General features: G+C 37.2%; 2 protein-coding genes across 4 annotated transcripts in view; both read left to right on the forward strand.

Moving 5' to 3' along the window:
• Nucleotides 1-10,316, forward strand: part of LOC107662924 (anosmin-1-like) — a 72,611-nt gene that overhangs the window by 10,016 nt on the left and 52,279 nt on the right. For all 3 annotated transcript variants that reach the window (XM_016453060.1, XM_016453061.1, XM_016453062.1), the window contains exon 2: nucleotides 5,704-5,751. In XM_016453060.1, coding sequence (XP_016308546.1) covers nucleotides 5,704-5,751 — 48 coding nt within the window. The remainder of the gene's footprint in view (nucleotides 1-5,703; nucleotides 5,752-10,316) is intronic.
• LOC107662933 (LIM and cysteine-rich domains protein 1-like) overlaps nucleotides 2,744-10,316 on the forward strand; it is a 360,255-nt gene continuing 352,682 nt past the window's right edge. The window contains exon 1 of the mRNA XM_016453073.1: nucleotides 2,744-2,775. The gene's annotated coding sequence lies outside the window, so the exon portion shown is untranslated. The remainder of the gene's footprint in view (nucleotides 2,776-10,316) is intronic.

Here is a 10,316-nt window from a genome sequence, read left to right on the forward strand (position 1 = left end):
TAGATAACAATCTTACTGAATTTACGTTTAGCATTAGCCAGCACTTTTAAATTTGCCAAGATGTCAGGCGCTCTGGCTCCCGGTAAACATTGGACTATGGTGGCTGGTGTCTCTATTTTCACATTCCGTACAATTGAATCACTAATAACTTGAGCACTTTGATCAGGTTTCTCAGTGGGTGTGTCACTGAGTGGGGAGAACCTGTTTGATGTTTTGATCAGAACCGAAGAGCGGTGATTTGACCCGCGACTATGCCGCCTCACAGTCACCTAGTCGCCCTGCGGCGGAGGCTCTGTAACCGGAACCGAACAATGTACAGGACTCCCTGCAAGCGGTGCAAACAACAATAGCAGGAGAAGAAGCCATTACTCACTGTGATTGAAGAATGACTCTGACTTACCACTGTTGTTTGATGAACTTGTGAAAAAACAGAGCGATAGAGAAAATAAATGGAGCGAGAGAGAGAGAAAAAAAAAAAAGAAAACATAAATAGACGTGAATGGAAATGCAAATGACAAGCTAACTGGCTAACGAATGCTAACGCACTGCACGTACGCTGCACTCGCGGTTTTAGAATAAAAGCGAACGATCAAATTAATCAGATTAATTTGATAGATCATTTTAGAATTATGGTGGGAGTTAAGTTATATTTTATCACTTTAAACAACAGAGAGTGATAGTAAGATAGAGATTCAACAGAAAAGCGAAGCTACGCGGAGCTACAATCACAAACCACTCAGCAGCACGGCAGACAGGAAACGGAAGTGTAGACAGTGAGTGATTCCACCAGGAGGGAACAGTAAATGTAAAAGTTTGTGAAAGTGATTTTGTGCCTCTTTGGGATGGCACTATTATGTGCCATTCACCTGCAGAAATCAAGCTTCTAGAGGGCAATGTAAGTCTGAAGTAGTGAATTTAAGTAAAGGTGCGCAGAGCCAGTGGTGGTTTTGTTGGCAAACATTAATGCCTTGAATTTTATACGAGCAGCTATTGGTCGCCAGTGCAAATTGATAAACAGAGGTGTGATGTGCGTTCTTTCCGGCTTGTTAAAGACTGCAGCCGCATACTGGATTAATTGTAGAGGTTTGATAGAACTAGCTGGAAGACCTGCCAAGAGAGCATTGCAATAGTGCAGCCTGGATAGAACAAGAGCTTGAACAAGGAGTTGTGAAGCATGTTCCGAAAGAAAGGGACTGATCTTCTTAACATTGTATAAAGCAAATCTGCAGGACCGGGCACTTTCAGCAATGTGGTCTGAGAAAGTCAGCTGATCATCAATCATAACTCCAAGGTTACTGGCTGTTTTTGAAGGAGTTATCGTTGATGTGCCTAGATGGATGCTGAAATTGTGGTGAAGTGTTGGGTTTGCTGAAACCACAAACAGTTCTGTCTAGGCAAGGTTGAGTTGAAGGTGATGGTCCTTCATCCAGCAAGAAATGTCTGTTAGACAAGCTGAGATGCGAGCAGCTATCGTCGGATCATCAGGATGGAATGAGATGTTAAATTTAAGTTTCTCTTTGGCTAGCACAATTGTGTGTATGAAACACATGTGTGACGGCAAGGAGCTTATGATAAAAGCATGTCATGTGGCTTAGTCTTGGATTGCAATTGATCTAAGACTGTAGTGCTTTAATGATCTCTATGATGTTGCAGTTATATGAGATAATGTAAGAAAAACTTCAAAAGTAACTTTTATAAATATAGTTTATAGTGTAGTTCATAAAGAGGTTTCTATTCTGGCACTCATAGACATGAAGAATCAGCATGTGAATCTCAGCAATGGTGACAAAATATTCTGATAATTTGTATGTGATTTTTGAACATGACAAAACAAAGCAGTAAAAAGGCACAACAAAAATATAAGCAAATACTAAGACAATGCAGCTGCATAATTTATTCATGTCGCAATGCATGCTGGGAGCCATGGATGAGTTATGATTGGTGCACCCAGAATGCAATGCAACATGAAGCCGTCTGATGCTCGTCACCATTGTTGAGATTCATAGCTGATTCTTGATGTCTGCGTGTCTAAACAGTACAGACGTTTTATACTGGTGTGCAAAGTGTTTTTAAAGCTTTTCATATTATTTCATTAATATGCAGTAGTGATAAATAACAAACTATATTACTCATTACCACTGCTGACATCCGTGAACCTGGCTACAACATGACAACAACACCATTATCAAAAAGACAGCCAACATAATCTAAACCCATTTTCACTCGGTTTTTCTTACCATAACCAATGTGCTTCATAAACACAGTTACAGCAACCAAAGAAAAACTATTGTTAAAAAGTCAAGGGTCAAGAGCCCAACTAAAACACTTATCTCCACAATGGTGACTTCAAATTGTGTTATTTTCAATAAACATTAACATCTAAATCTCTGTTAATTCTTAATAAGAATTTTGTAGACGCATGACAAACAAAAAGTCAAACTGGTTAGTAATGTGTGAAGCTGGTGATGCTGTTTGTGGAGATGATTAATCATCTTCTGCTGAGATCTTGAGAGATTTAATGTCTTCTTTTATTTCAGTTGATTTCATCTAAGACTATGGCTGAAGTTAGTTGTAGTTCTTGTGTTTCTCTTTTCTTCAGTGATTCTGCTTGTTAACAGCAGCTGTTCATCACTAATGCTCAATCAGCACTTAATTAATCACATAATTATCTCATCAACTTTAACACTGCTTCAGTGTTACTTTAACACTCTTGTAGAGTGGGACCATATATGCTCCAAGCAGTGTTCATTTAACACTCGGGATTTTACTGTGTATGTGCGTTGATCAGGGTTTATTTATATAAAAGCCAAAATGTCTCTTCAGAAGACTTGGATAAAACCACTCATGTGGATTACTTTTACAATGTCTTTTTGAAGAGTCAAAATTTTGGTTGTCCCAGATTTTATTCAAAGTATATATATAAGAGACATCTGGGCTTTTACAGAAAAATAAACCCTGATCAACACATATATAGAGTTCTTCAAATATGGCAAACATGCTTGCTTCATGAGTGAGAACCAATGAGGTTTGTTCTCTTTGGGTGACTCTTGAGTTTGATTTGAGAGTGAATAAAGACAATTTTGTACCTTAATGTCTTTTTTTGGAGCTTGAAAGTTTTGAGTACCATTGCCTTTCATAAAATGGACAAAAACAGCCAAAACACTTGTCAAAGTTCTTCTTTCGTGTTCTGACGGTCAAAAGAAAGTCATATGAATTTGGAGCGACATGAGGATGAGAAAATAATGATTTGTAATTTGTTGCTACACTATTCCTTTAACAATGTATTTCTGATCGAAATCAGTAAGAATGGTAATTGTATGTTAGTTTTAGCTGGACTTCAGAAGACACATGACACAGACAGACCTTTGAGCTGAGCTTTAGCTCCGTCATATATTTATCCTTATCTAAGCAAACACATTACAGTTCATGAACCGCACTGATGATTACTCATGGTTGTTTAATATACCTTGACAGTGATGTATAGCAGCTTACAGTCGGTTTATTTTGGTAGAAGGTTTTTATCTGTTGGATAAATGGTTTTTATGGTTCAATCTAAATCACTCATTAAGGGAAAAAGCTCTGTTCTCTCTTAAGTGGGCAGGACATGTTTTCAGCCCCTAAGACTAAGGATTTCACTTCAATTTTATCTTCTTGTTTTCTGTGTTTAAAGAAAAAACATCTAAAACAAACTTAAGAGGATTTCTTTTTTATCTCTTCATGAAAGTTTGTGAAACAGACCTGTAAGTGTTATGGGTTTAGTTGGTTTAGTTTGAAGGTGTGGAGTGAGAGCTTTAGTCTGGGAAGCTCATCAAGAAGGATTTAACCTTGATGTGATCTCTTGAGATGATGTTACGCTCCAGCATTCCTTTGGAGACCACTACTGGAGACTCCGTGACACACAATGGGCTCTCTCTGTCCTTAAAGTCCTAATTAAAACCTCACAAAAGACTTGTGGGACCTCAGAGGAGGCGTGACTCACGTTTGCTGTGGATAAATATTGGTTACCAGTGCGAGTGTCTGGAGGATTACTGCGGCGTTCGCCTGCATGATGATCACTCTTATATATGTTTGCCTTTGCCATCATTTCAGAGCAGCATTCAGATGGCATTTTACATGAAGTTACAAAGAAGTCTTTGTGTTTGTGGTGTCTGCCGTCCCCTCATTCCCAAAGACAGTGTGACATAAGAGAAGTCTAAACACAGACACTCTGGACTGTCATTCATTAGCTATGGTTAAATCCTCATCACCACTTTTCCAAAACAAGGTTTGATTAGATGTTGACGTATGCTTGAGGCTGTGGTTATGGTGTGTTTACTTCCTCATACATGATTCATTCTTGCCCATGTCGCCCTACGCTGGAAGGAATTCTGACCTCAGGCTTTAAATGCCACTGTAGGCCTATGGCAAATATATATCATAGTCATCTAACGGTAATAAATGACAGGAGACTGGTGCTCTTGTATTAAACAGTTGAAACTTTTGTAGAAATATGCCGAAGAGATGACTCATCAGACAGTGATTTCAAAATTGTAACTTTAACTTTAACTCAATGTAGTTAATCAATTAGAATTTAAAAGAGATGGGTAAAATTTGTCATGTTTATTCTGTGGAGTTTTATGTTCTAAAACTCTTAATTTGAAGTTTATTTTTGATTCCATTGTATCTGTCTTTACTTTTCCTCTGTGTCTTTCCTTGTTTTAACTGTTTTTTTTTATTATGCACACCTGTGTCTGTTTTAGTTCTTGTCATTAAGTAAATGTATAGCCCTCGGTTTCAGTTGTCTTTAACTCAACTGTTAAAAAACCTGTTGGTTTTTGCAGTTCTTTGGGATTACCTTCTTCAAATGGTGGGACAAACAAAGTTTTTCAAGACTTCAGTTAATAAATGATTTAAACCAGACGCTTTGCAAAATGATTCGCTTTTGCAGCACTCAAAACACTGGTGATGCCTCCTTTTGCAAACCAATTGCAAATACTTTACAGAATTTGTATTCTATTAAATGCAATCAACAAATCATCTAGTACAATTAAATACAAATAGTCTACATAATATTTGTTATTTTATTAAACTGTAGGGATTGTTTTGATTGTTTTAAGGAGAGCTTGGTTAATCAGGCCAATAAGAGACTATTATCTACAACTCTTCCTTTTTATTCTACAAATGTGTCATTAAAATGTCACAAAACTGATCTGAGGTCAGGTAAAAAAAAAAAACATGTAAACAGTGGTTGATGGATTCATAGACATTGTACACTAGCTGCGAACCACTAACATTTTGAACCAGTTATGATGTAACAAAGCCTTATTTACTGAATCATGTGACTTCACTCCAACATCACTCCATATAACTGGTTCAAAATGATTTGCAACGGTTTCAAAGCTTCATAGAACAGTGCTTCAAAAACTTCTGAGATTGTCTTCTTGTTTTTGTTTAATAAATGTTTACACTGTGATTAGATCCATGCCTGCACTATGAGACATAATCGTGCCTTCAGAAATCCTATTTGCTGTATTCCTGCTCAATGTCAAACTGACCACAATCTTCCAAACAATCCTTAAAATACATCTTATACATTCCCATCTGTCAAAGCTTTCTCTAGTGTGTGAGCAACCTTAAAAGATGAACCCTCTATTTCATACTCAGTAATCTGAAACTTTGTGATGTCATTGTAATCATTTGTATGTGTTTCTTGGTCTCTTTCAGAATGACCGTGTGTTGGACTGGTGTGAGGACCACAGGAGATGTTCACAGGTAAAATGTGTTTTCAGATTAATGAGCTTGACATTATTCATTGAGCTCACAGCTTCTCACATTGCCTCAGCACTGCTAAATAAAACTCTTTTCAAATGTAATTTCCTTTCATTACAAGGAAATGGCCAAAGGTTAATGCCTTTATACAAACCACATACCCTGTACCTACACTAAACCTCACTCGTGTCTAATGGCTTCTGGAAACCCAACATAAACAGCATTGAGAGCCACTGTTGTACCCAGGGCAATTTTTTTGCCTTCCTTCCACCGGATTATGGTAATTTTAGATTGTAGTACTTTATAGGAGAAATAGAGATAGCACTTTAATATTTTGGTGTTCCCTACACTTCTATTTTCCAAACATAAAATCAGAATTGATGATATTCAATATGTTATTGAGCATGAGTCACCTGTGCATATTATTCCATATAGCGATCACTTTTTACTATCCAGTAAGTTCCTGGTGGATAAAATCACATCAGTTGTGAACATGTTTCATGTTGACTTTAAGACCAAGTTTGTTTTTCCTAACTGGTTTGCCCCATGGGAAATAAATACGGATAGGTTAGGGGTACTGCAATAAGCATTTACAGCACACCTCTCCTTCCACTAGAGTTCATTTGCAAGGATGCATTTATCACAAGAGCTCCCTGGATTCAGCATACTTTAGGGAAATTTTCAGCATTGACTCATGGAAAAACGTGTCTCTACCAACGTTTTTGCAAAACTTCAAAGACGTACCTATACATACAACTCCCAGTAGTAAAATGAACACTAGTGGCAGTAAAACACCTACAATTTTTCTTCCTTTTTTACACAAATTATAATTACATTAGCCAGATTATTGATTAATTTCTTATTTTTGCGCAGTCCATTGCAAAACACTATGTTATGAGCTCCAAACAATTTGACCACACTGCATTATTTGTAAACAATACATTTTGAAGTTTGCATCACATAACCAGCTCCATATGTATGGCTTTTCTGACGAAGTAAACTTGCTCAATAGCGCACCTGGTACAGCATTGTATTTGCTTGGGCATGAGTCCAGTGAAACATGAGCCACGATAAAAGTGCTCAAAACTTGTAGAAGCGCAGTTGCTTCAGCAAATGCATTATGTCACATTTGCTTTTGTTAAGACTATCAGTTAAGTTTAAGGTAGGGTTTAGTGAATGTCATCTATTTTGAATAAAATTAAACTTTAGCTTTAGTGCCACTCACTGGACATTCCTTCTTGAAAGTGTTGCGAAATGTGCAAGAAGTGACATAATAGGTGCGTTTTTCCAGTGAGTGTGGGTTTGAAATATAAGCAATGTTAATATTAACTCAGACATAGCACAATACAGTAGCATTTTTAAACTTTTAAAATGAATTTGTGTTGCAAGGTCTTTCAAATGGTCCCAGTTGTGGTATACTATAGCTCCTAAACACAGTGTTAAATCAGAGGAACTGAGACTGAAGCAGACCATGAAGAATACTGACTGATTTTTTTTTTTCAGTAATAATGATATGCAACCGTAATTGCCCTTCGATAAGCTAGTAAACATGGTTAGCTCATTAATGGTAATTGCCTAAGCCCAGACATCTCTGGCTGCCGTCCGCCAATCACCAACCACCGCTCACCCTGAGGGCCAGAGCTTTAAAATCCCTGAATGAAAAAGAGCAAAAACATTCCTTGTGAAAGCCGTATTTCTCACACCAAGCGTTTAAGCCGTTCTAATTGCTTTCAGATGGAAGTAATCCACCGTCAGCCCTTCCAATAACAGGTAAAGTAAATGTTGTGTTTTTTATGAAAATAAGCTGTGTTCACATCCTCCTGGGCTGAGCTGCGTCTCTAAAAGTGCACTTGAAATTAGCTCCTGTTTATTCGTTTAAAGCCCAGGCCAGGAAGACGCTGTTTTTTTCTTTTTCTTGTAATTTCTTGTTTGCTTGTGAAGGACTTTCTACATCTCAAATTCTTTGTTTGTATATTTTGAGTGCATGATCACCACAAATCCCCTCCTATCCCTTTCAAAAAATATGTTTAACTCGAGTGTGCTCTTATTATACTTATTTTAAACAAAACAAACAAAAAAAAGAAAAAAAAAAGAAAGTATACATACTCTCGGCCCCGCCCCCACAGAGTTTATGTGTTTACAGTGCTTGTATACTTTATACAAAATTCATACAAAATCATACTTAAGTGTACTTGGCTTACACTGACAAGTATACAGAACAGTCTAAGAATATTTGGCCTATACTTGTACTTTATAAAAAAATATTATAATTTAGTATTCTATATATACCAGGGGTGGCGAACGTCGGTCCTGGAGAGCCGCAGCCCTGCAGAGTTTTGCTTCAACCCTAATCAAACACACCTGAACAAGCTAATCAAGGTCTGAAGGGTTACTAGGAAGCTACAGGCAGGTGAGTTTTAATTAGGGTTGGAGCTGAGCTCTGCAGGACTGTGGCTCTCCAGGACCGGAGTTCGCCACCCCTGATATATACTCTGTATATTTTATATATCTAACAGTATACTACACTTTAAGTACATCTTTTTTTCATAAACTAAAAAAGTGGGACAACTTAGTCCCAAGAAGTTCTGAAAATAGTACACTCATAAATATACTACTGGTACATTAATTTTAGTATACTTACTACACAAAATATACTTGGAAAATATACTTGAACTTTACTCAAGGCAAGACACTACAAGCAAAACCATTGGCCATTAGGCCAATTTTGGGATATTTTGCTTCCATAACATCTTCTTTCAGACTACTGGAAAGAAAACATACAAAATATAAATTTGAGTGTTTATTTTATTACACTTTATCTGTTTGCGTCTGTAGATGTCAATTATACAGCACATATCTTTACAGGCCGCTTCTCAAAAGTAGTTTCTCTTGAACTTCAGTACTTCCACACACCAAACTTTTCATAGTATATAGGTTTTTACAGAGGGGTTTGTGCATCATTCACCTGATTTATATAACATTATTCCTAAAACATGGTGAATTGTTTTCTTACTGTTAACAGTATTTTCTGATTTGATAAAAAAGGAATATCCAGAATCCCCTTTGTAAAAACCTTTAACTCTGATATGTCAACAAAATAAAACATTTTGGCTTTGTCCAATATTCAGATTTCTGTTCTGGAAATGTATTTTTAATTAGATTATGGCTCATTTGCATATTCAAATATAACATTTCAGAAAACTTGTAATACAAAATAATGTGTTATTGTACTGTGATTTTGAATTTAATTATTCACTTTGGTCTCAAGTTTACTTAAAAAAATGAACTTGAAGTATACTTTTCCCCAAATGCACAAGCCACAGCATCTATAATGAGCAGTGGCTGGTGTTAGGAGCTTGATCAGGGCGTCACCCCAGCACTTGTCCAGTCTTATCCATCAGGCTTGACTCCGGGTGAAGGAGAAAGCTGTCAGATGTGTCACTGTGACAACACAAGTAGTTTACTACGCCTCTGGAACGGGATTAACCCCGCTGAAGCCACTCTCTCTTCTCTTAAGTAAAGCTTAGAAGCAGATGGAGGCCTGTGCCCTGCTGGGGTTGACCCGGTCTGGGCTGGGGCGCAAGCTTTGGACCCTGATCAGCAGGTGAGCCGAACGCCTGGAGGGTCATGAGGGTCACTCTGTGTGTGGCCAGCTGAGCTCGTGCTGAAGCCATGAGGGCACTGACGGCCACTGCTGACTCAGCAGCTTCCCGCTTTTTACGGGGCATATTGTTTTGAGATTTTGGGAGCTCATTATGTTTAACAGTTCCTGGAAGTTTCACAGGAGAGCTTATTCCAGCTTTGTTTGGCAACTGGTCATTTTGGAGGTTTAAAATTAGTCTCATTAGGTATCAGCAGTAATATTGTACGTTGTTGCTCATGCTGATAAATCAGCCTAGCTCTCTTATCATGGTAACCAAGCCTCAAAATACTGGTGGCTCTCACAGTGGTTTGTGTGAGCCACACAGTACTCTTGTCAGGGTTGCCAGATCTATGTAACAAAACCTGCCTATGGTCAATCAAAACTAACCAAAAACTAGTCCAATGACCATTTAATAACCCAAAAGTTAACCCAAATACCACAACTATGCCACTCCCATACCTAAAATACAGATTTTACAGTCACTGTAATTATGCATTACACACAATTTCAACTTAAAAATCACTGAATAGTAGTAATCATAAAGTTTATCATAAATCATCTTTCATTAAGGTTAACAGTTTTTGCAATAGCATAAAATTATAAGAAAAAATAAAAATGTTATATGTACATGCTTAAATGTATACAAAAATGTTTTAAGGTGTGTGTTTTTCTTAGCTTAACACAATATGCGTTCCTTGCAAAAAATCTGTGGAATATCAAAAAATGTGATATTTTGAAGAGCACTGTTTGTGCACGTTGTTGGTGCCAAAGTACTTCATTTTGACAAATAATTACAAAGAAATGGCAAGTAACATACTCCAATTATCTTGAAACAAAAATAGTTTTTAGTTGTTTCAATTGTTACAGTTGTCGTTTATCATGTAAATTGCTTTTGGTATATGAGTGGCACAGAGGTGGCAGTTTT

This window comes from Sinocyclocheilus anshuiensis, unplaced genomic scaffold (genome assembly GCF_001515605.1).
Source record: "Sinocyclocheilus anshuiensis isolate Anshui unplaced genomic scaffold, SAMN03320099.WGS_v1.1 scaffold1571, whole genome shotgun sequence".
Classification (NCBI taxonomy): domain Eukaryota; kingdom Metazoa; phylum Chordata; class Actinopteri; order Cypriniformes; family Cyprinidae; genus Sinocyclocheilus; species Sinocyclocheilus anshuiensis.